The sequence below is a fragment of the Oncorhynchus mykiss genome, chromosome 23 (assembly GCF_057628025.1).
Source record: "Oncorhynchus mykiss isolate SJ-2025 chromosome 23, ASM5762802v1, whole genome shotgun sequence".
NCBI lineage: Eukaryota > Metazoa > Chordata > Actinopteri > Salmoniformes > Salmonidae > Oncorhynchus > Oncorhynchus mykiss.
In genome coordinates this window covers 23,776,158-23,801,899 of record NC_143044.1, presented here as the reverse complement: position 1 = coordinate 23,801,899, position 25,742 = coordinate 23,776,158, and the positions used below count along the sequence as shown (strand labels likewise).

The 25,742-nt window shown below is 42.5% G+C and overlaps 2 protein-coding genes across 5 annotated transcripts in view; one reads left to right on the top strand and one right to left on the bottom strand.

The window, feature by feature from the left end:
* LOC110502617 (1-phosphatidylinositol 4,5-bisphosphate phosphodiesterase epsilon-1) overlaps nt 1–6,703 on the top strand; it is a 43,825-nt gene extending 37,122 nt beyond the window's left edge. Inside the window, exons 26-33 of the mRNA XM_036960250.2 lie at nt 308–569; nt 3,517–3,635; nt 3,791–3,919; nt 4,129–4,362; nt 4,698–4,853; nt 5,051–5,275; nt 5,539–5,780; nt 6,070–6,703. Coding sequence (XP_036816145.2) covers nt 308–569; nt 3,517–3,635; nt 3,791–3,919; nt 4,129–4,362; nt 4,698–4,853; nt 5,051–5,275; nt 5,539–5,733 — 1,320 coding nt within the window. The 3' untranslated portion in view covers nt 5,734–5,780; nt 6,070–6,703. The remainder of the gene's footprint in view (nt 1–307; nt 570–3,516; nt 3,636–3,790; nt 3,920–4,128; nt 4,363–4,697; nt 4,854–5,050; nt 5,276–5,538; nt 5,781–6,069) is intronic.
* LOC110502616 (hypoxia-inducible factor 1-alpha inhibitor) overlaps nt 6,676–25,742 on the bottom strand; it is a 29,045-nt gene continuing 9,978 nt past the window's right edge. Inside the window, exons 3-9 of one of the 4 annotated variants that reach the window (XM_036960255.2) lie at nt 23,936–24,084; nt 23,406–23,551; nt 23,037–23,143; nt 18,164–18,227; nt 17,062–17,172; nt 15,730–15,788; nt 6,676–8,677 (exon numbers count right to left, since the gene is read on the bottom strand). In XM_036960255.2, coding sequence (XP_036816150.2) covers nt 15,732–15,788; nt 17,062–17,172; nt 18,164–18,227; nt 23,037–23,143; nt 23,406–23,551; nt 23,936–24,084 — 634 coding nt within the window. In that variant the 3' untranslated portion in view covers nt 6,676–8,677; nt 15,730–15,731. Of the gene's footprint in view, nt 8,678–12,238; nt 15,789–17,061; nt 17,173–18,163; nt 18,228–23,036; nt 23,144–23,405; nt 23,552–23,935; nt 24,085–25,742 lie in introns of those variants that run through there. The other 3 variants (XM_090217127.1, XM_036960254.2, XM_090217128.1) reach the window with 3 other exon arrangements.

Sequence of the window (25,742 nt, the reverse complement as noted above, 5' to 3'; positions counted from 1 at the left end):
GGCACATATACACAATCCAGGTCTCAATTGTCTCGAGGCTTAAAATTCCTTCTTTAACCTCTCCTCCCCTTCATCTACACTGATTGAAGTGGATTTAACAAGTGACTTCAATAAGGGATCATAGCTTTCACCTGGTCCATGTCATGGAAAGAGCAGGTGTTCTTAATGTTTTGTCCACTCAGTGTACAATCACATGATAACAACAAGTAGCTAGTGATCAACTGGTTTCCTTTTTTGTTCAGTTTTTTATGGATGTCTTTCTCTCGGTCTCCGTCTCTTTCTCCCTATCTCTTTCCATTCCTTCCAGATCATCTCTGGTCAGAATGTATGCCCAGGGACCACAGCAGGCAATCCCTACATTGAGGTAGACATCATGGGCATGCAGGCAGACGGGTGCCACTTCCGCACCAAACCCATCCACCGTAACCCCCTGAACCCCATATGGAACCAGAGCTTCCACTTCCCCCTACTCATGGCTGACCTGGCCTTCCTACGGTTTACTGTGGTGGAACACAACAGCTCCCAGACCACGGCTCATAGGATCATACCACTCAGAGCACTCAGGACAGGTACAGTAGGCGCACACACAGAGACTCTGAAAAAACACACACAGAGACACACACATGCTACATAATTTTATCTCTGACTTATCTTCCATGGACTAATCTCATTTTAAACACAGGCACACACACACACACACACAAAGATTGTGTTTTTTATTAAAAGACTAGAAGCTTGGTACAGCTACAGTCCTTTCAGATGAAAAAAATACAAATTTCCAAATTATCATAGAAAAATGTAGTCATGATTAAAACTCCAGACATTCCAAACTGTTGAATGCAAATGTCAGCCTATATCCTGCTATAATGAGCCTAATTCATGCACAAACTATTCTGTTTGAAATTATCATTTTTGTTTGTGCAAAGACACAGAAACTGCAAAACCTGTCAGAGCTTTTAACACATCATTTTGGAGGGACCTTGATAGTTCAACAATAGACCTGCAAATAGCCTAGTTGATAAAAAAGAAATAATATATAAACGTTATATTGTTTTGTACAAATAGGCCACTCCTTTCCTCAACAGCTATCCTTCCAAGAACAAGCTACTACTACTACTCAACTGTCATTCAACCAATCGATAGAAAAAGAGCAGACTCTCTGAGCTATCCATTCGTACCGGCACCCAAAACGTGTAGAGCTTTCAATTTCAATTCACTTGAAGCAGTGACCCTCTCAATACCGGGAAGCAGGATCGAACATGATGGCTACATCTACAAAATGGAACAAAAGCCTGCAAACAACAATTCATACTGCATGTGCATCAAATAATTATCACAAGTGCCGAGGTCCCATGGTCTTCACTGACTGGGGGACCAATATTTCCAACGTGTCAGGAGTACACAACTATGACCCGGATGGAATGGTGACAGGTCAACAGGTGTGGAACATGACAGAAAATGGGAGATGAATAACCCGAAGAAGAGGAATCTGGAGACCGAGAAAAGCAGACACCCCGTTTTGGAGTCATCAGTTGTCCGAGACTGTCAGAAACAACCCTGTACACAACGTAAAAAAGTGTGTAGACCTACAGAATCACCGGCAAAAGAAGAAGCAGGCGCCGCCGGTACTGGCTGAAACCATCCCTGAGAGCCATGGCATGGCAGCAGGTAAAGATAGAACTCTTCCCGACCCTGTCATCCTTGAGGCAGGAGTCACAGATGAGGGAGACCCGACGCCGTCTGAGCCGGCAACCCTCTCCGATTCCGATCTACCTGCAACCCTGTCCAACCTGGTCAATCATACCTGAGATCTATCATAGCACCACGCGTGAACAAGGCCGTGAACCCCATTTCTTCCAGCACGACAGTGGACCAGGACAGATTCCTTATCTTCACAACGAAACCCAACTTAGAATTCTGTCGGGCATGCAAGCATGTGTTTGCAGATGGATCATTCAAGAAGACCCCATCTTTATGCCAGGAGGTGCACACCATTCACAGGATGCACAGAAAGGATGCACCCCACCTGCATGATGGAGTCAATGGTTTATGCAGCAGCCTATATTGTTATGACGGATAAGTCTGAGGTATGTACCAACAATTGATATAGCCTAATTATAAATGTTTGTTTTTTTACATTATATTAGGCCTGTTTAAATGTGTTTTATTGTTGTAGGTCTATATTCAGATTTGTGCTGCCATAGGCCTACACGTGAAATAAAACTAGGACTAAATTTAAATGATTGCTTTAGTCTAATAATGTGTCCATTTACAAAATTGGGCAAAACACCTTGAATTGAACATGCCATCTAATGTTATATTTATATTTTTTAGCAAACATGTTGTTGCACAACACATATACTTGTGCGTTCCAAGTGCTGAAGAGCCTGCGACCCACCACGTCAAGATGTTCTACACACTCACATTTGTTCTGCCAGCTGACGCGGTGAAGTGTTCCAAGGAGCTGAAGGAAACGGCATTCTTTTAGGTACCGGAGCTGTCCACCTTTCTGGAGAACTTTGAGAAGACGTGGATTGTCACTGGGGAGAAAGGAATATAACATGGGTATGATGTTAAAAACAGTAGCCTAGGCGTATTAGGCTAAGATGATATTTTTTGTTGTTTTTTTATGTTGTTTTTGTGTTATTAATTATTAGGCCATAGCATTGATGACAATGGGACAAATAATAAAATGTCTAACAAGTTGATATATTTTTATTCTAGAAATGTGTAACTACCACGATGTTGTCCTACAAGACATCTGGAAGACCAACAGCATAGTGAAGGCCTGGTATCGCTTTGGAAGGCCTGGTATCACTTTGGTTATTTTTTGAGAAGACCAGACAACCCACAATCTGGGAGTTCATTGACAACTTGTGACTCCTTGGGACGACTACTCATTACCAAACTGTGGCCTAAATGTTCTTGCCCCTGCGTCTTTTTGTGTTTTTAATGCAGGCAATTCTTTTTTTGCTATTTTCTATTTTCGATGCAAACTTTGTTAAACCAGGCTTTTTGTAAATAAACCTTTCATTGTAAATCATCGGCTTGCTTCATTCATTCTTGAGGGATGAACAAAACGAATATGGAGACTGCTGTGCTTTCCCGTTCAGGAACATTTGGTACTCCAGTCCTGTCCCATTGGTTCCCACATTACTCAGACCAAACATGAAGTCTCTCTGTCCCATCAAGTCTATGCTTGGCAGCTTTGGCTCAGCTAACGGATTCTCTAAATATTTTTCCCGCTATCCAATAAAACGGTCTGTGTTAAAATAATTCCTATACTTTACAGAAAAAATGAAAATAAAGAACTTTTCAAATTTGATTAGCTAATTGAATTCACACAGAACTGTAGAAATGCTATGCCCATATAAAGTTTGTTTTAAAAGAGAGAGCAGGGTAAAAAAAAATATATAAAAAAACTTGAAGGGAGAAAAAGCTACAACGCTGTCAAATGAGAGCATTATATTCCCAATACTAACAGTGGCAATTATTTCCAAAACGTGTGTGTGGCAGGATACAGACATGTGCAGCTGAGGAATCAGCACAACGAGGCCCTGCCAGTCTCAAGTCTGTTCATCTACAGCCATAGAACTGAAGACAGTGGAGCAGCAGGTTCACAGCCTGCATCACGGGTGAGTGTATAGTGTACAGTATATTGAGTGAAGTGTGTAGGGACTGTGTCTAGTGAGTGAATGTGTAGTGCAGATTTTTTCCTACTAATGTCAGTCTGCAGGATTTTGATTCGGCCCTGCATTACCCCTAAACTCATGCTGTGTGTGTGTCCCAGCTCTTCAGTACAGAGGATCGAAGGGCTGCTGTGCAGTACAGGGTCACCGTACATGGAGTCCCTGGGCCTGAGCCTTTCATAGTGGTCAGTGTGAGTGAGAGGACCACTGCCAGACAGCTCCTACACATTGTGAGTGAGCACTGCATCTTCTCACATCACCATATACTGTACCTGCTGTACCTCCATATTCTACACATTTTGGGCAACTCCGTGGTATCTGAAACTCTTATGGGAATGTATTTTTGAGGGGGGGGAGAGGTAAAGATGATCTGGATCTTCGAGATTCATTTCAGAAAAGTGAGTGCAACAATATAATGCTTAATCTCTCTCCCACCTAGATCCATCCATCCCTCTCCTCCTCCACTCGCTTCTCCCTCTCTTCTTGCTTCTTGATGGAAGAGAGGGTGGCATTGCCCCGGGAGAGGGGGGAGAGTAGGGGTGAGAGGGGGGAGGCTCGAAAGCCTCTCCTGCAGAGGACCATCAGGCCTGAGGAGGAGATATTTAGGGTAATTCAGAGTTGGAACCCTGATGAAGGCTACCTGGGCAGAGTGTGCCTCAAAACGAGAGAAAAGGTCTGGGTGCATTCCAACCTACTCAAAATCACTGTTCCGTTCTCTTATGATCAAATGTATGACTTTCAGTCAGTAAGAAAGGCATTGCACAGTTTTCCCATTTTGTTGCTTCAGAGTCTGGAATTCTGATAATTTTGGTATTTTCTCTATTCAACCTTGTTCAACCCCCAACACTGCTCTGGGGCTGCTGAACTGCAGCTGACCCTGTTCCTTCCAATGTCTGTGTGGAATTCACCAGTGATGCCATTCCTTGCCATTATTAATTATACTATTATTGATGTCTGTAAAAAAAAAACTACCTTTAACCATAAGTTTACTATTCACCTTTGTTTCAGCCTTTGAATGAAGGGAAGACAGATATAGAGATGGAGGTAAGCTGTGGACTGGAGGATGATTCCTTCCTGGTGGAAGTACATGGAGTGTCTCCTGACCAATCACAGATGACCCTCAGAGCTCCCCGACACATCACAGCCAATGACCTCATCCAACAGGTATATGGGAGTCAGGCACACGCTTGATGTTTTAGATGTTCAGTATGATTAGAGAATCAAATGGACTGTCAGTCTTTGCATCAGTCTATGAATTTGGGCGTGGTTACCTTTCCTTAACTACACCCCTTAGCTTAACAGAGTTGCAGGATGTTGAAATTATAGATCACGTCTTTACCTGATCTCCATTTCACTCATAGACACTGAGCAAAGCCAGACAGTCCAGCGTCCTGCTGTCTGCGGGCAACGCCAGCGACTACATTCTGATAGAGGAAGTGGTCAAGGAGCCCCTGGGGCGCAGGCTCCCTGCCAAACCCACCCAGAGGACCCTCCTGGACCAGGAGTGTGTATTCCAGGCCCAGGGGAGGTGGAGGGGTCAGGGGAAATTCATTCTCAGACCCCGGGAGCAGGCTCAGGGAAAGGAGGTGAGGATATGTGATTGTGTGATGCTTCAGTTGTTGTTGATTGCCAAATGTGTTAGATTTCCTGCACGGGCAATGTGTTTTTAATTTGTCAGTAACTGTAAATATGTTTCTGTAAAAATGTTTGCTGTGTTGAGGATGGCAAGACCAGCCCAACCAAAAGAACAGTTTGCAAATGTCTCATTCTAACAAATCCCACTATTTTGTAATAACCGATGTTGGGGATATTTCTCCGGAGTAACTAGCCATAACTTTAATAACCTCAGACAGCTCAGCGTGAAGACTGTGTCAGACCAGTTCGCGAGGATCGGCGGAAAGGAATATCGTTGGCGAGCGAGTTGAAACGACTGACAGGCCGGAGCCGGGCCGTATGGATCGGGGCTCACGCCTGCTCTGAGGTGGTGCACAGCAAGGACGAGAGGGCAGCGTGCTGTCTTCATCTGAGCGAGACCAGAGAGTGACGCTAGTGGTTCTCCTCTACACCCGTTCTACTACACACGCACACAAGGTATTATGAGAACTCGAGCATCATGGAGATCCTGCTGATTCAGTGAATTATAGGATCTCCATGTCTAACCCTCTCTGTAATTTCTGGACAAGCAAATCCAAGTCTACCTCCTTATAGTTAAACAACCTCGCTACCGTTAGGAATTTGGGGGATGGAAACATTCCATTTTGCACCTGAGTTCTCCACTGAAGTGTGAAATATGATCTCTTATATTCTCTATTTTCAAATGGAGAGTATTTGTACGTGTACTGTATATGCTTGTAATCTGTTTGTCTTTATCTCCCTTCAGGCAGTCTAATTAAAATGTCCAAGTTGGCCTGACAGGGCAGATGTGGAATTGGAGCCGTGCAACTCCTGGGTCTCTTTTGTCACTCAGGGCAGTCCACAATCCAATAAACCTTTTCTTAATCTACCTGGAGCTGGCACAATATCAGCATGTGAATTTATTGAAGACTTGCATTAGTTCCCCAAACTAACGCCTAACACAATCTTCTGGCATGCAAAGACCCAGGTTTGAATCCAGTCGGACATAAGAGACAAACACACCAACTGTAGGACAGATACAGACCAGCAGATGGTGATATTGTGCTTTCCTATGGTTACAGAAGACCTCAACCTGACAAGTCTGAAGTGGTTGAAGAATCAATCATCAGACAGAGCCGATTTCACCGGTCATCCCTCAAACCTAATTTAAACATTAAAGCCTATGGGATTTGTTCAACCGTTCACTACTTTACTGCTGGTTTAAAATACTGTGATATTACTATTGTATTACTATATAACATTTTCCCAGTGCTTTAGCTGTATCCTTTGGTCCATTTCTTCAGAATGAATCTCTGCAATGACAGAATTTGACACCAAACCGCTGTGATGACTGATACAAGGGCTTGATCAATAAAGTTGAACATTTTATTTCAAAGCTACTTGCACAACAATAGAACTCCAGTCATTTATAAATCAGTGCACAATACAGCACACACACTCAAATCATACAAGTGCAGGAACCCAGAAAACAATGTTAAGGTTTTTGAAATGTGTTTTTAGAAAAGACACGAGAAAAAAAAATATATCCATTGTTCTTGCGATTTCTTGAGCCATGCCATAACAGAGCTAGGCACACAAAGTACAGGTAGGAGAAACAGACACAGTGAGAGCAATTTAACCTCTGGGACTTAACTGTAAAATTACTTAACAGACCATTTCATTGAACTAGTATTTTTCATGAACAATATTGATACTATAAACAATCAAGCACACACTCCCTTGCTGCTACACACTGTTAGAATGTCAGCCTAAATATAAACAAGACATGAACATTCCGCTTGGCACATTCCATATTTGTTTTGAGATTGCCAGAGTAGTACAATACGGCCTGTTGGGGAGATAATACACATGGCTAGAACACTCCTAGAACATTTGTAGTCAGTCACTGAAGGTGTAGGATTTTAACACGCAGCATTAGTATATTAGCCTAGTGAATGCTGTGTTCACCATTGAGCACAGCCATGGTCAGTCTGGTTTAACCAGACTATTAATATATTACTGTTAATAACAAACTAATATGATGCCGTTTAAAATCACCACATTACCAATCACAGAAGGGCCTCCATACTATAGGGCTGTTGCAGTGACGTATTATCGCCACACCAGCAGTCAAGACCGCAGTAAAATTCCACGTGACAGTTGAGTAACGGTATTCTCCTATTATGCACTCTGGACAAGCTTTGGTAGTAGCCAACTCACTAAGGGCTCTATTGTCCCTCTAACCACTCTGATATCAATGCAAATGAATCAAAAATCAGATCAAACACTCATCAAAACGGTGTCATGCTTTTTAAAACTCACCTCACTGTGATCGATCAATTTGAAGAAAGAAGTTCAACAGCAGGTTGAAACAGAGTGTAAAACATGGTTGTTGTGGCAAAGCCTAACAATGAAATGGACAGCGCTTTCTATGGTGATTATTAATTCAAAACATCCATATGCATATTAGGGCATATGCATATGCTTATAAGACCAAGCCTGAAAAAAAAATATATATATATATATATATATGATTGTGCCTTATACAAACAATACATAGCCTACTGCATATTATACATGGCAGAAAACCATAAAACAAATCTGATTTAGGATGTCTTTGGTACACATGTCTAGCCTATAATCCAATTTTTAAATTGCGTAATCCCCTTTGAGTGTGGACTGTATTATTATGCATAGGGGTTCATACCTCCAACACTAGAGGCGACATCTCAAATAGCTCATTTGTGTGACTACATGTTCTATGGTCAACTTCCTGTTCACATGTGGTCATGGTTACTAATCTGAGGTGAGCACAAGTTCCTTATTTTTCCCCTTGAAAATAAAAAAATGGCACTTTACATTTTATGCAATAAAACTTTTAGGTATGAATGTTCAAAATGATAATTTTGCACTGAATGGAGGAGACAATAACGTGTATTTTGATACTTTAGCTGCAGTCCTATGTTGAGCTAACCTTGAGATTTAGCCAACATTAGCACACATGTCAGTTTGGGGCAAGTTGTCTCAATGACCTTGGGGAAAGTCTTCACATGTGACAATTTGCCCCAGTATACATAGAACATGCTCAAAAAACATTGTGATATTGTGTAATCAGCTCTGATAATAGTATTAAATGTTACTGTAAATGGATTATCATATATACATATAGTTTAGAGCAGCAGACATATCCCTGGACTACACAAAACAGACTCTGGTGTGTGTGTGTCTACTAACACACAACATGCCTACTGTATGAGACAGTATATCCACACACAACTAAAAATTTGTGACACTGTATGAAGTAATGTTATGAATTGCATTGTGGCAACAAGAATAGTAGACGGGAAGGTGGGCGTGATAAGCCTGTAATGAATCTGTAATTGCAATGAGGAAATGTGTTTTTGAAGGAAGGAAGGAAGGAAGGAAAGATGGTTAGAAATAATAAAAGAAAGACAGAATGGCAGCACACGACCTGGCATAATGTTAAAGGCAGTGAGGCAGGTGAAGTTGCAGAACAAATCAAATCAGGAGTACAGAGAAGGATTTTGCCATAAATTACCATATTCTGACTAGGTATTGTCAAAGTTTACCAGAGAAGAAGTTGAAAGTCAGACAGCCATGCCAACAACCGTGGTAGGCTATACAAAGCCACGGCAGATTTTTTCAGCTGATTTGGAGATGGAGCTTGTTCAGTATATTATTAGGTCAGCTGACATTTATTTTGGTCTGTCGCCAAGTGAGGTCAGAAGACTTGCCTACCAGTTTGCTGTGGCACACCAGCTGAAGCTTGCGCCAATGTGGGCAGAAAAGGAAAAGGCCAGCTCGGAGTGGTTTACAGGCTTCTTAAAGCAGCACCCAACGCTGTCGCTGAGAAAGCCAGAGGCAACTAGTCTTGCCAGGGCAAGTAGCTTCAACAGAGAAAATGTTAATGCTTTCTTGGATAATGTCGCAGAAGTGCAACAGAAAAAACAAATTTGGACCAGGAGACATATGGAATGTCGATGAAACTGGGGTGACCACTGAACATAAACCTGACAAAGTGGTGGGCAGACGTGGATTCAAACAAGTAGGATCACTGACCTCCGCTGAAAGGGGAACCCTTGTCAGACTGGCCTGTGCTGTCTCAGCCACAGGGAATAGTATACCTCCATATTTTATATTCCCCGTGTCAACTTCCACAATCATTTCCTGATAAACGGGCCACCTGGCAGCAAAGGAGGGGCAAATCTCTCTGGGTAGATGAAAGATGTGCACTTTGTTGACTTCCTGAAACATATAGTCAAGCATACGAGGTGCTCAAAGGAGAAGCCCTGTTTACTCCTTTTGGACAACCATGAGTCTCATCTGTCCATTGATGGGCTCAATTATGCCAAAGAAAATGGCATAATTATGCTGTCATTCCCACCCCATTGCTCTCATCGGCTTCAGCCCTTAGACAGGTTTGTCTACAGGCCACTAAAGAGGGACATCAACACCACGTGTGATTCCTGGATGAGGAACAATCCCAGGAAGACAACGTCAATTTATGACATTCCTGGGATTGTTGCAATTGCCAATCCTCTGGTTGCAACACCCTTGAACATTCAGGCTGGCTTTAGGGTGGCTGGGGTACAACCTTACAACAGGGATGTATTTCTGGAAAACGAGTATGCGCCATCCTACGTTACAGATCACCCCATTCAGAACCCAACCCTACCAAGCCCCAGCACCAACCCTGCCAGGCCCCAGCACTATTCCAGCTCTGCCAGGCTCCAGCACCAATCTGCCAGCACCATTCCAGCCTAGCACGAGCTCAGACACAGACCTGCCCAGTTCAAAATGTGGATCTGCAAAGAACAAGGCAGCTAAAAAAATAAATATTGTAGAAGAGTCATCAGATGAAGAGTGCTTCTGCCTCATCTATGTGGAGCCATTTTCAAACAGCCTGCCAAAGGACACTTGGGTGAAGTGTGTGAGATGCAACAAATGGGCCCATGATGCTTACACCTCAGGCCAGGCAATGTATGTGTGCCAGAACTGTGTTTCTGAAGATGAGTCTGATTAGTCAGATACGGATGTAGGCTGTTACAAAACTGTGCATTAGTGTGTTTAAACTCCAAGTCTGTTTTGCTAAGACTTTAAACATTTAAGCAATTGATAATTTCATTCCATTCCGATTCCAACAATTACCGTGGATCTAAACTGAGACAAACTGAACAAGTTCCACAGACATGTGACTAACAGAAATGGAATAATATGTCCCTGAACAAAGGGGGGGGGGGGGGGGGGAACAGTCAATGCAGCTGTCAATGCAGCTGGTGGCAACACCAGATACTAAGTACTGCAGTGCATCTCCTCCTCATGGACTGCACCAGATTTGCCAGTTCTTGCTGTGAGATGTTACCCCACTCTTCCACCAAGGCACCTGCAAGTTCCTAGACATTTCTGGGGGGAATGGCCCCCCCACCTTCCGATCCAACAGGTCCCAGATGTACTCAATGGGATAGAGATCCGGGCTCTTCGCTGGCCATGGCAGAACACTGACATTCCTGTCATGCAGGAAATCCCACACAGAACGAGCAGTATGGCTGGTGGCATTGTCATGCTGGAGGGTCATGTCAGGATGAGCCTGCAGGAAGGGTATCACATGAAGGAGGAGGATGTCTTCCCTGTAACGCACAGCGTTAAGATAGCTTGTTGTCATTGCAGGCACAGTCCGATGATGCTGTGACCATCCACCTCGAAATTGATCCCGCTCCAGAGTACAGGCCTCGGAGTAACGTTCATTCCTTCGACGATAAACGCGAATCCGGCCATCACCCCTGGTGAGACAAAACTGCAACTCGTCAGTGAAGAGCACTTTTTGCCAGTCCTGTCTGGTCCAGCGATGGTGGGTTTGTGCCCATAGGCGATGCTGTTGCCAGTGATGTCTGGTGAGGACCTGCCTTACAACAGGCCTACAAGCCCTCAGTCCGGCCTCTCTCAGCCTATTGCGGACAGTCTGACCACTGATGGAGGGATTGTGCGTTCCTGGTGTAATTCGGGCATTTGTTGTTGCCATCCTGTACCTGTTCCACAGGTGGGATGTTCGGATGTACCGATCCTGTGCAGGTGTTGTTACACATGGTCTGCCACTGCGAGGCTGATCAGCTCTCTGTCCTGTCTCCCTGTAGTGCTGTCTTAGGTGTCTCACAGTACGGACTTTCTTTTGGTGTTTTTCAGAGTCAGTAGAAAGGCCTCTTTAGTGTCCTAAGTTTTCATAACTGTGACCTTAATTGCCTACCGTCTGTAAGCTGTTAGTGTCTTAACGACCGGTTCCACAGGTGCATGTTCATTAATTGTTTATGGTTCATTGAACAAGCATGGGAAACAGTGTTTAAACCCTATACAATAAAGATATGTTTAGTTATTTGAATCTTTACGAATTATCTTTGAAAGACAGGGTCCTGAAAAAGGGACGTTTCTTTTTTTGCTGAGTTTATGAGTTCATGCCAGAGAACGTTTGATTTCAAAGTTCAAAGTGAAGTGGTCTTGCCACTTAATTAATGTGGGCTCTGACAGCATTATTGTTTTGATTGAAAGGCATGATTTTCCAGATTCTCTAGGCATGATTGTTTTTATTTTGAGTTCTTTAATGAAGTTAAATTTGGTTTTGAATTTGAAATTAAAATCATTATTTGTTAATAATCCAATGTGACAACTTACCCGACGTAGTGTGACAATTTACCCGCTGATGGGGCAAATTGTCACAAGTGCACACTCTATTTAACGGTCTACAACTCCGTACTGAATGAAGTAAGATATGAAGACGTAATGAATGCAAAATATATGCCCAAGATGTCCTTCTTTCATTTGCTATGACATTTATACCATAATGCTCTGCCCTAACATATGTTTTCATAATTAATTGTGTGGCACATTCCCTTTAGCTATACAGAATATCTCACCACCATGCATTTCTATCTCCTCAACCCTCTCCTTTATTCATTTCTAGAGCGTGCAGAGGGGCTGTCAACAGTTTAGTTAAATATGTTTCGTTGCGAAAACATGTTAACATTGATGTTAACGAACCGATTACATTCAGTTTCCCAAATTCAGCACTGGGTAGCTGTAGGAACTGGGTTGGCGAGCCCATGGCATATAGTTTGGGTGGAATATCACCTGTCGCGCAGCAAGAGCATTCTCCTCAAACTGTGGGTGATGCATGGAGCGGCTCATATTAAGTGAAGCTCTGCTCTTAAACCGAAGTACCAGGCATCATTGAAAAACACACCGTTGAGAACGCGCCAGGCCTCCATTCGCAATTCGAGTGCATACAGATGGTCTTTTTCCCCCTGCCCATTTCATAATGGGCCATTCTAAATCTAAACTCATTTCACATATTAATAAAGATTAAATTGAGAATAGTCTGATGGGTGAAAATATGATCACTTGATGAAAGAACAGCTGTGCAGCCTGAGGCAAACTGGTTTGCGACTTTCAAATCATAAATAGCCTATAGTCACATCACGCAGGCCATATATGTTTTGATTCATAAGGTTTGCATCATTCACAACTAAAGTTGCCAAATAACTCTAAATCTAGCATATAGGACCTGTTTCAAATGATCACTTTTACGCTAAACATAGCCACTTCATATGTGCACTCGCTCCGGAATGGGAAAAATATCATTTTCTACATTATTTAGCAAAGCTCAGTTATATTCTTCTTACTATAAAATAATATCAAATAATGGCACGGCACTTATAAGCATATCTTGTCAGCTAAATGAACAAGCCTATGGCATGGCGCATAGCCAGATAACATACTGTAGGCCAAGTCATATTCTGTTCTTCGGAATTACATTTCTTCAGAACTGACTAAAATAAAAAATGGCTTTATTGTGATGGTGTATATTAAATTGATTTACTATCATTTTTTAAATGTAGATGTTCCAAAGGCGCGCATCAACGGCTTGTATGCCTGGAGGCCCGGAGACGCTAAACGTGTAATTGTTAATTAACGTTATTTTGCATGACAATAACCAGCTGAAAAAATGTCATGACTGCCAAAGCCCTACCCACACATACAGCTTTTTGAACATCGTTTACTTGTAATTTACTTATTTACTCCCATTAACTTGAAACCACCTTAACGGTTCTATGACACCAGGGTTGGGTCAATTTGAAAAATTGAAATTAGAATTGTTAACTTCCCGAATTGACTGAATTGAAATGAAAACAGCCCCAACCCTGAAGGACACACCTGGTTTGGAACACAGCACTAGGTCTAAGTCCCAAATGGCACACTATTCCCTTTAAAGTACACCTCTTTTGACCAGGGCCCACAGGGGAAAGGGTACGATTTGGGATGCCACCAATATGTGCTTTAAAACCGGTCCTATGCTCTAAACTGCACCTGTTGAAGTGAAGTGTTCACTGGAAACACTTGACAATAGCACAATAACAACCATCATTCAACTCTACTGACACACACTGAGTGCGGTTGCATGCACACACACTTGTTATATTCTTATTTTACTTTGCAGTTGCAATTGATTAAGTTAAAATACTTTTTAGCCCATCCTCAATCTTGACTTAAAATGTACCATGTATTATAACATAAAAAATTCAAAACACACCAACAGAAAATCAGTTATGCCTAAATGTACACAAACCATCATACAAAACATACTTATAACATAGCAATGTTCAGAAATCATTTAAATTAAATAAATCAAGTACAGGCAATCACACAATCAAGCACTCTTTCAGTGTTTATAAAACACAATATAACTTGTTTTTTGCTGATCGCTCCTAAAAACCGTAATAACATACAGAAACAAGTCAGCTTACTGACTGACGGTCAACAATTAAATCAACAGAATAACCAAAATATGACTAATCCCTTTCAGGGTGAACGTGCAGCAAATTAATTTAGAAGTTTGTCATAAAATAAATAGGCCTACTTTAGGTACTAGAAATGTATTCAGTTGATACACTCATCAGCCAGTTTATTAGGTACACCACCCCGTTCACAAATATGAATCATTCATTAAGACAGTGAGTCACGTGGCCATGGCTTGCTATATAAAGCAAGCAGACATCGAGGCATTCAGTTACTGTTTGATTGAATGTTAGAATGAGCAAACCAAGTGACGTCAGCGACTTTGAGCATGGTATGATTGTTGGTACCAGGGGCGCCGGATCCAGTATCTCCCTCCAGGACAGTGTATAGAATTGACCAAGAATGGTGCAACAAACAAAAAACATCCAGTCAGCAGCAGTCCTGTGAGTGAAAACAGCTCGTTGATGAGAGGTCGAAGGAAATGGCAAGATTCGTGCAAGCTAACAGGCGGGAACACACAACTCGTCGACCATTGTCACAGATGGGCTATTGCAGCAAAGGACCACACCAGGTTTCATTCCTATCAGCTAAAAACAAGAAGAAAAGGCTCCAGTGGGTACATGATAACCAACACTGGACATTTGAGGAGTGGACAAACATCACCTGGAACATGACAGTGAGTTCAGTTTATTTGAGGTACCTGCAGTCCCCAGACCTCAACCCTATAGAGCATCTATAGGATGAGATGGAACGGGCGGTTGTTTCACAGCATCAATGTACCGCCGTCCAATCTGCAGCAACTGCGTGACGGCATCGGGTCAGCAGGGACCAACATCCCTGTGGAACTTTTCCAACACCTTGTAGAATGCCCCGAATAATTCAGATTGTGCCTAATAAACTGTCCGGTGAGTGTATGTTATATCTGAGGGGAGCTATTCGTATTTAATAAATCAAGCTACAGTTGTGTTGCTATGGTTACAAACAGTAATGACAGGCGGAGGGGTTGAATAGAGGATGGGAGTTTCTGGTTGGTTATGACTCAGATGTAACAACTGCCCAACACACACCCTTTAGTGGTTCAAGTGCTCAAGGTAGAAATAGCCTCCAACTACAGATCTAGGATCAGATTATCCCAACCCCAATTATATTGGGTGTGATGATAAAATGTATATTATCTGACCCTGCATCAGCGATTAATTAGGGGCAACTTCCACCTTGAGGGTATTTGGGGGTTATTCTTTGATACCTACACGGCTGCCTATCACTTGACTCACACACAAATACCACAAGTCTACATTATGTAATTTACACAGTTCATCAACAGAGTATCAGTCTCTGACGGCATACTGCATGTGGGTGTCCATGGCTAGTCTGTCCATCCACTATTGTCTTCCCACTGGTGGCGGAGGTTGCGATGACTATGGTTCCCAGACAATCAAAGCAGAGCAGAAAGTGTGATTGGCCAAGTCTCTCAAGGTGACTCAGTGTTGCCATGCACTGCTAGCTTGACAGCCCGAATGTGCACACACGTACACACATGCTCGCCTACATACACACAAATCAGGCGTGTGTACTGAACGCACACACAAGCAGCAGTTTGGCAACAGTTCTGCGGCAGTACCTCTAGCTGAATCCCTGGTCATATCGGCCCTGGATCATCATATTCAGTAAAGGACCAACCTACAGTACAGACAACACAGATTAATGAAAACATTTACATTAAAACAACGTCAGTTGTTGGAAACATAAGGGCCTACCATTAGGTAAGATACTGTATACTGTAGCTATAGCATTGTTTCATTGAGTGTCCTGTCCTCTTTGAACTGCACCCCCCCCCATTCACTTTGTACTGTACCACATCTCCCCCCCCCCCAATCCTCCATTCACTTTGTACTGTACCACATCCCCCCTCCTCCATTCACTCTGTACTGTACCACATCCCCCCCTCCTCCATTCACTTTGTACTGTACCACATCCCCCCCTCCTCCATTCACTTTGTACTGTACCACATCCCCCCCCTCCTCCATTCACTTTGTACTGTACCACATCCCCCCCTCCTCCATTCACTTTGTACTGTACCACATCCCCCCCTCCTTCATTCACTTTGTACTGTACCACATCCGCCCCTCCTCCATTCACTTTGTACTGTACCACATCCGCCCCTCCTCCATTCACTTTGTACTGTACCACACCCCCCCCCCCCCCCTTCATTCACTTTGTACTGTACCCCCCCTCCCTCCTTCTGCACTATTCCTACAGGACTAACTACATACAGAGCAGCCTGACGGAATGTCATTCATTTGATTTAATGTCATGTTCTAGTTCTGGAACCAGTGAGAATCTTCGACCTCAGAGCTGTGAAATCTCATTTGATGTTCTAGAAATGTGTGACTCAGAATGACTCTGAGGTAGTCATGTTCTAGCTCTGAAATCATTGGGTAGATGGGATCTTCGGTAGCCTGGTCCAGATATGTTTGTGCTTAACGTTGCGTTATGGTAATGAGCTTGAGGCTGTATTCACGATCCCGGATGGTTAAGTGCTAGAGGTTAACGGTTCTATGACACCAGGGTTGGGTCAATTTGAAAAATTGAAATTAGAATTGTTAACTTCCTGAATTGACTGAATTGAAATGAAAACAACCCTGAAGGACACACCTGGTTTGGAACACAGCACTAGGTGTAAGAGCTGTGAAATCTCATTTGATGTTCTAGAAATGTGTGACTCAGAATGACTCTGAGGTAGTCATGTTCTAGCTCTGAAATCATTGGGTAGATGGGATCTTCGGTAGCCTGGTCCAGATATGTTTGGGCTTAGGTTTACCCAACTATGGTGGTCATGCCAGATATAACAACAACAGTCAGAGGTGTTGGCTTCAGCAGCACATACAGATACCAGGCTAGATCTCCCATAAATACTATCATAATTTTCCACCCGTCTGTCCAGTTCCAGTACCTCGTGTGGGTCTCCCAGTGCCTCCCCCAGCATCTTCTCTATGTTTCTCATGATTGCCACCTTCTGATGGGCTCTCAGTGGGGTTTCTATCCTCTTGGGCGTTGGCGCACCCTGGGGGAAAGATAGATAATTTAGTAAGGACAGAACATGAGCTCAAATTCCATTTCTATGAGTAAGGATGTGTCGTGGTGATTCAAGTTTATTTAAAATTACTAGTGAAGACAGTGCACCCTGCTGATTGAAAAAAATATATATCCCTCAATGCAAAATGATTGATTTCACCAATATTTTGACTAACGCTGCCTCCTTCGGGGTGCCACAACATTTGTTGACATGAATGTAGTAAAGGTGATACTGTCAGTGATATGAGACATGGTGACATATTTCAGTGAGTTCATACACAATATATCCAAAAGTATGTGGACAGCCACACCCGCTGCTGTCATGTGTATAAAATCGGGCACGCAATCAATCTCCATAGACAAACATTGGCAGTCGAATGGCTTTACTGAAGAGCTCAGTGACTTTCAACCTGTTCACCGTCATAGGATGCCACCTTTCCAACAAGTCAGTACGTCAAATTTCTGTGCTGCTAATGGTCTAGGGCTGTATTTCATGGTTTGCGCTAGACCCCTTAGTTCCAGTGAAGGGAACTCTTAACGCTCCAGCATACAATGACATTCTAGATGATTCTGTGCTTCCAATTTTGTGGCAACAGTTTGGGGAAGACCCTTTTCTGTTTCAGCATGACAATGACCCCGTGCACAAAGCGAGGTCCATACAGAAATGGTTTGTCGAGACTAGTGCGGAAGAACTTGACTGGCCTGCATAGAGAACTGTCCTCAACCCCATCGAACACCTTTGGGATGAATTTGAACGACGACTGCGAGCCAGGCCTAATCGCCCAACATCAGTGCCCGACCTCACTAATGCTCTTGTGGCTGAATGGAAGCAAGTCCCCGCAGCAATGTTCCAACATTTAGTGGAAAGCCTTCCCAGAAGATTGGAGGCCGCTGTAGCAGCAAAAGGGGGGACCAACTTTGATTTTGGAATGAGATGTTCGACGAGGAGATGTACACATACTTTTGGTCATGTACTGTACCTTGTACCAGAAGTTGACAGTAATGGTCACGCCACCACTCAGCAGGGACTCAATGTGGTGCCACCTGAGTTAGCCGTGAAAAGAAAACAGAGCAGGATTAGCAGATAATTTACAATGTCACCAACAGGTCAAACTATCAAGTCAGGTTCCACAATGCCACAATGTTGGCATTTCAACGACAGCATCCTTAGTGAGAAAACAGCATCATACACTCTACATAACATCTCTTACAAATACAGGGCTTAGTTACAGATACACTGTACATACCCTCACATTGTGACTGTGGGGGGGGGGGGGGGGGGGGGGGGGCTAACATATATAATTGTTTTAAGATGGTCATACCAAGGATCATTTACCTATTTGATGTGGAATTTTAGTACCCCTTTAGGTGTTAAAAATAAATATTAAAAAATGATTTGATGAAACGTTGAATTTGGCCATACTGCTACTAGCCCACAGAACTAGCCCATAGAAACACTTTGAATAACAGATTAATTCATGGAAAAAGTCAAAAAGAAATGTTTTAAAGTGTCTGTCCTACAATGCATTTGGAAAGTATTCAGATCCCTTCCACTTTTCCACATTGTGTTACGTTACATCCTTATTCTAAAAATGCTGATCAGTCTACACACAATACCCCATAATGACAAAGAGAAAATTCGTTTAGACATTTTTTGCAAATGTATAAAATACAAATACCGTATTTACATAAGTATTCAGACCCTCTGACATGAGACTCGAAATTGAGCTCAGGTGCATCTTGTTTCCATTGACCCTCAAAATGCTTTTTTGATTGGAGTCCACCTGTGGTAAATTCAATTGATTGGACATGATTTGGAAAAGTTACATACCTGTCTATATAAGGTCCCAAAGTTGACAGTGCATGTCAGAGCAAAAACCAAACCATGAGGTCAAAGGAATTGTCTGTAGAACTCCAAAACACTATTGTGTAGAGGAACAGATCTGGGGAAGGGTACCAAAACATTTCTGCAGCATTGAAGGTCCTCAAGAACACAGTGCAAACTGGTGAGGGCCCAAAAAGGTGACATTTTTTTTGTTGTTGCACCGAAACAAGAAAAAAAAAGTCCCTGCTAAGGGGAAAGACAGGCTTTATCTAATTAAACAACAAAGAATATGATCTACATGCTCAGTCTGTGTGTGTAAAATGAAGTGGTTAATGTGAACCTAACTCACCAGAAAAAAATTTAAGGAAAGCAATCCAATGTTATTACTTGCCTAGACTTTACTGCAAATGACACTCAAGTCTGGAGAAAAAACAATACACTAATATTGCAGTTAGCCATGACAGCCTTTATAATAGAATGCTTGTGACCACACACACATCTAATTATTGCACTTGGGAAAAAACTTCTTAAAGTAGAAATAGAATGAAACAAACATATTTTTGCTCTATTATAGTGGTCACAATAGTATTCATTGATCAAGTGCACAAGGCTACAAAATAACATTCACCAAGCAAAACATGTAATAATCCCCCACTCATTCACAAGTGGTACTGTCATGTTCAACACAACAAAAGCAATATCAGAACAGATCACCAATCATTTCAAATTCCACCGTACCTTCTCCATAATGCAATCTGGTTTCCAAGCTGGTCATGGATGCACCTCAGTCACACTCAAGGTCCTAAACGATATCATAACCGCCATCGATAAAAGACAGTACTGTGCAGCCATCTTCATCGACCTGGCCAAGGCTTTCGACTCAGTCAATCACAGCATTCTTATCGGCAGACTCAATAGCCTTGTTTTCTCAAATGACTGCCTCGCCTGGTTCACCAACTACTTCTCAGATAGAGTTCAGTGTGTCAAATCGGAGGGCCTGTTGTGCGGACCTCTGGCAGTCTATGGGGGTGCCACAGGGTTCAATTCTCGGGCCAACTCTTTTCTCTGTACATGTCAATGATTTCGCTCTTGCTGCTGGTGATTCTCTGATCCACCTCTACGCAGACAACACTATTCTGTATGCCTCTGGCCCTTCTTTGGACACTGTTAACTAACCTCCATTCGAGCTTCAATGTCATACAACAATCCTTCCGTGGCCACCAACTGCTTTTAAAAATGCTAGTAAAACTAAATGCATGCACTTCAACAAATCGCTGCCCGCACCTGCCCGACTGGCATCACTACTCTGGACGGTTCTGACTTAGAATATGTGGACAACTACAAATACCTAGGTGTCTGGTTAAACTGTAAACTCTCCTTCCAGACTCACATTAAGCATCTCCAATCCAAAATAAATCTAGAATCGCCTTCCTATTTCGCAATAAACCCTCCTTAACTCGTGCTGCCAAACATACCCTCGCAAAACTAACTATGCCACCGATCCTTGACTTCGGCGATGTCATTTACAAAATAGCCACCAACACTCTACTCAGCAAACTTGATATAGTCTATCACAGTGCCGTCCGTTTCTGTCACCAAAGCCCCATATACTACCTACCACTGCGACCTGTATGCTCTTGTAGGCTGGCCCTCGCTACATAGCCGTCGCCTAACCCACTGGCTCCAGGTCATCTATAGCACGATACAGCAGGTATATTTCACTGGTCATCCCCAAAGCCAACACTTCCTTTGGTCGCCTTCCCTTCCAGTTCTCTGTTCTACAATGTGCCAGCAGCAGAGCATGAGACCCTTTGTTGGCATAATTGATCTCTTTTGGGCAGAGTACACCTGGAATACCTCTTTTTATCCACTGTATTGAAAAAGTGAGAGCGTTTGTAACCACCTCTATAGTGGCAGCTACACTTGATCCCTGAATCCACTTGTTTTAACAAGCAACGCCTCATTTTCACCTAATTCTCTCATTCTGAAAATTAACCATATTGTAGATGGAAAACATTAGTTCACAGATAGTAGCTAGTTAACTCGTCAACATTTCACAGATTGCGTTAGTTGCTTACTGGACGCTGGCACTATAACTTGAGGAATGGCAAAGAGTCGTAACGTTACACCAGTTAATACTATAGTGAATTGGTTAGGTTACAAATGTTAGCTCATCTGATGTTCTAATGTTAACTAGCAAACGTTAGCTGTCTGACTTTATTAGCCAGCTAATTTTCCCACCATAAACTCAATTTTTTTTAAAAAATGTATTTGACCTTTATTTAACTAGGCAAGTCAGTTAAGAACAAATTCTTTTTTTCAATGACGGCCTAGGAACAGTGCCTTGTTCAGGGGCAGAATGACAGATTTGTACTTTGTCAGCTCGGGGATTCAAACTTGCAACCTTCAGTTACTAGCCCAACACTCCAACAACTAGGCTACCCTGCCGCCCAACTTGATCAGTTAAGTTATAGCTAGCTAACGGAGAATTTGATCCAGCTAGCAAGATAACGTTACTTAACGCTAACAATACTTGTTCCACCACACTTTCTCCCTCACCTCAAACTTTCCAAATGCCAGTTGTTTTTCAGTTACAGCTCATGAAGTACTCTTCATCACCTTCTCACCCGTCTCTATGGTCAGGCTTTTCACCTACCTCTTCGTTATTGTTCAGGGGGCGCGCTGCTGTAAATGGCAGACTGCCTTTCTACTCTCTGCTGCCAGAGCATGCGCTGATGCTGTAACTAGCAAATTGGTTGCTCTTCTCTCTTCAGTCGCGTGCTGCATTCTGCTGTTATGTGAACAATTGGCTGAGCCTTTGATACAGCCAGTATTGCTCTAAATGCACATCACTCATTCGCGTATAGCCAGTAGACCTCAGATTGGGGCGAAGGTTCACCTTCCAACGGGACAACGACCCAAAGCACACAGCCAAGACAATGCAGGAGTGGCTTCGGGACAAGTTTCTCAATGTGCATGAGTGGCCCAGCCAGAGCCTGGACTTGAACATCTCTGGAGAGACCTGAAAATAGCTGTGCAACTATTATCCCCCATATTTAAACAATTTTGGGGCTCTAAAACTACCTCCCTATACACTGAGTGTAGAAAACATTAAGGACACATTCCTAATATTGAGTTGCTACCACCCCTTTTGCCCTCAGAATAGCTTCAATTCGGTCAGGCATGGACTCTACAAGGTGTCGAAAGCGTTCCACAGGGATGCTGGCCCATGTTGACTCCAATGCTTCCCACAGTAGTGTCAAATTGGATGGATGTCCAGTGGGTGGTGGACCATTCTGGATACAAACGCCAAACTGTTGAGAATGTAAAATACAGCAGCACTACAGTTCTTGACACAAACCGCTGCACCTACTTCCATACCCAGTTCAAAGGCACTTACATATTTTGTCTTGCCCCTTCACCCTCTGAATGGCACACATACACAATCCATGTCTCAATTGTCCCAAGGCTTGAACATCCTTCTTTAACCTGTCTCCTCCCCTTCATCTACACTGATTGAAGTGGATTAAACAAGTGACATTGATAACGGATCATAGCTTTCACCTGGATTCACCTAGTCAGTCTATGTATTGGAAAGAGCAGGTGTCCTTAATGTTTTGTACACTCGGTGTATACTTCCATTCATTTTTTAAACTGGTACTGGGCTACCTACAGACGAGTCTGGTGAGGCTTGTGGATGTCCATAGAGGGGTCACATTAGTGTGTACCCCAAACTGTTAGGATGCTACAAACAGAAGTGTTTGTGAGAGTCTCACCTTTCCATAATATTATTTTTTAGGCCAAATCGCTATTGAGATTTTCGGGATGTCTTCTGGTCTGACAAACACCGCTGTAGTTCGGCCACCTGCCACTGCAGATGTGGAAGGCCGACATTGGCAGATGTGGTAGATTGAGACTCAACCCATCTCTAGCTTAAACAGATTTTGATGTGGATTTTTTTATTATGCTATTTGATTTCTGTGGGGGGCGTGGACATCGACTCTAGGTGGTTATTAAACAGCTCTTACCAGTACATGGGGATGTAAAGAACATCTCCGGGGCCGACCACAGTCTCATAGCCCACTACATTCTTGAAGTTGGGAAACCTCTCATAGTCAGGGTTCTCAAAGTCAACCTAAAAATGGCCAAATCAAAATTGCTGTTAGTTGGATTAATTAAAAACAAAAACAGTTGAGAAACAGAAAATCCATGCATATCAAATAAAACACAGTGTTGTGTGTGGCATATTCCACAAGCCTTCTTACCGGTTTCAATTGGGACTACAATGGAAATAAGTTACTTTGTTATACTCAATCATTTTTTTATGCATTGTGTCCACATGCGGTTGATTATATTTTTAAATTGTCAAATGCATTTTAACAAAAAGTAGGGGTTACCTGGCTCTGCCTGTCACAGGGGTGGTGAACAGGGAAGGGGTAGAGACACTCAAACTGGTCCGGAGGGAAGAGGATACACCTTTTGTAACCTTTGATTTGTGCAAAGAAGTTCTGCTGCTCGTCGTAATGGGCTGGCGTCACGTTGCCTACAAACATTGAGCAGATCACAAGATTATCAATCCGTCTATGCAAGTGCAATGCTCTTAAGCTAATTTCAGCTGATTTAAGGTGAGTGGATTTCTTTCATAACGTCCTTTCCACAAGGCCTTTTACTGCATATTGAGACAGTAGTTCACTCTTTCCATCAGCAATACGTGGCACCTACATGGAAGATATTATTTATATAATTTCCTTGTCTGACATGACTAGGGAAATCACCTGCTAGTCATCATCCCCATGCCTCGAAGCCCCAGAGTCCCTTCCTTACCCTCCATTCCCTCATTCCCAAACCTAACCTTAAATGAAGACGAAAATTGTCATTTTAGTTTAAGATTTATCCCAATAAACGTCAACCTACGTCCCTTCCTTACCCTCCATGCCTATGAGGAGCAGGTTGGAGGTGAGCTGGCCCCAGTTCCTTTTGCTCTGCTGCTTGTTGATCCAGCTCCAGTTGAAACCCAAGAAGTCCACCACGATCTTCCTGCCCACGGTGTCGTTCAGGGTCTGCTGCAGGTACACCCTGGGAGGATGAGTAGAATTCAATAGAATAAGCCCATCTGCGGAGACGGAAATGGATCTTCTGTTTTGCACTTATTTCCGAAAGAGCACAGCTACTGAGAGCTGCAGTACAGTGCCCCTGGAGTTAGTTGTGGAGCATAATGTGGATAGATACACAAAGATAAGATAAGACTGATAAGACTGTCCTTCATGCAACTAATTGACCAACGTCGGTTCAATTATTTGAATTCCATTTCGTTCTGTTTTTTTTTTGTGAGCTCAAAGGCGCAGTTTATCTAGAGATAAAATCAGATCAAGCCCAAACTGTGCAAAACAAATGTAATAAACACAACTAAAATATTTTATGAAAGTAAAGTTAATGTTACTAAATTATGGTTAATAAGTGATAAGCAGTAATAGACAGTCACTACCATCATGGGACTTTTAATTGCTTTATTCTGTATTGTTACAGTATTCAACCCACATAATGCATAGCGCATTTAATGTCTAAAAGAATTATCGAAACCAATTTTTTATTTATCGTTGAACCAACCTTCAAAAGCATTAATCGTTTGATTTGGACCAAACTTCTTCCTACCAATGAGTAAGACATAAGGAGGCCCCTTACACTTCAGTGTTGTGATGCAAAAATTCTAGCAAAATGTATAGCACATATAATTAAAATGGTATTGTCGGACATTATTCATTATAAATCAGACACGTGTTTTACATGGACGATACATAGGATATAATATAAGTACTGGAAACAATAGAACACTATTGTCAGCTATTCATAGCTGACTTTGAAAAGGCTTTTGATAAAGTATGACTGGAGTTTATATAGAAATGCCTGGAACATTTACATTTTGCAGAATCTCATAAAATGGGTTAAAATCATGTATTGTAACCCTAGGTGTAAAACAGTAAATAATGGCTACTTCTCAGAAAGTTTTAAACTGTCAAGAGGAGTAAAACAAGGTTGTCCACTATTGGTATATCAATTTATTATGGCCATCGAAATGTTAGCTGTTAAAATCAGATCCAACAATAATATCAAGGGGTTAGAAATCCATAGTTTAAAAACAACGGTGTCATTGTACGCTGATGATTCATGGTTTCTTTTAAATCCACAACTTGGATCCCTCAGAGGATCTATATAATTACAACCAAATGATGATAAAATGTACTAGATTACATATTGGATCACAAAAAAAATACAACTTTTACCAATAAAATGGTCTGACAGTGATGTGGATATACTGGGTATACATATCCCCCAAAATAAATAAATGATCTCACTACAGTCCATTGTTATAGAAAGTTAGCAAAAATAGATAAGATCTTGCTACCATGGAAAGGTAAATACCTATCTATTTGTGGAAAAATTACCCTGATTAACTCTTTAGTCATGTCCCAGTTTACCTATTTACTTAGGGTCTTGCCTACACCTCTCCCAGCTGCTCCAGGAACACCCTCCTCTTGTTCCGCTTCCGAGGCATCTAGTCAGGCTTGATCTCTCGCCATATGACAAAGGCGTTGTAGGAGGACACGTCGAGGATGTTGTGGAAGACGACCAGGGGCCAGCGGGCAGTCACCCGTCTGCAGCTGTACGTGCCGACCACCTCGTCTAGGTTGTCCATGCCGCCCTTGTTGCAGTTGTAGTCTAGGATGACGGCCAGC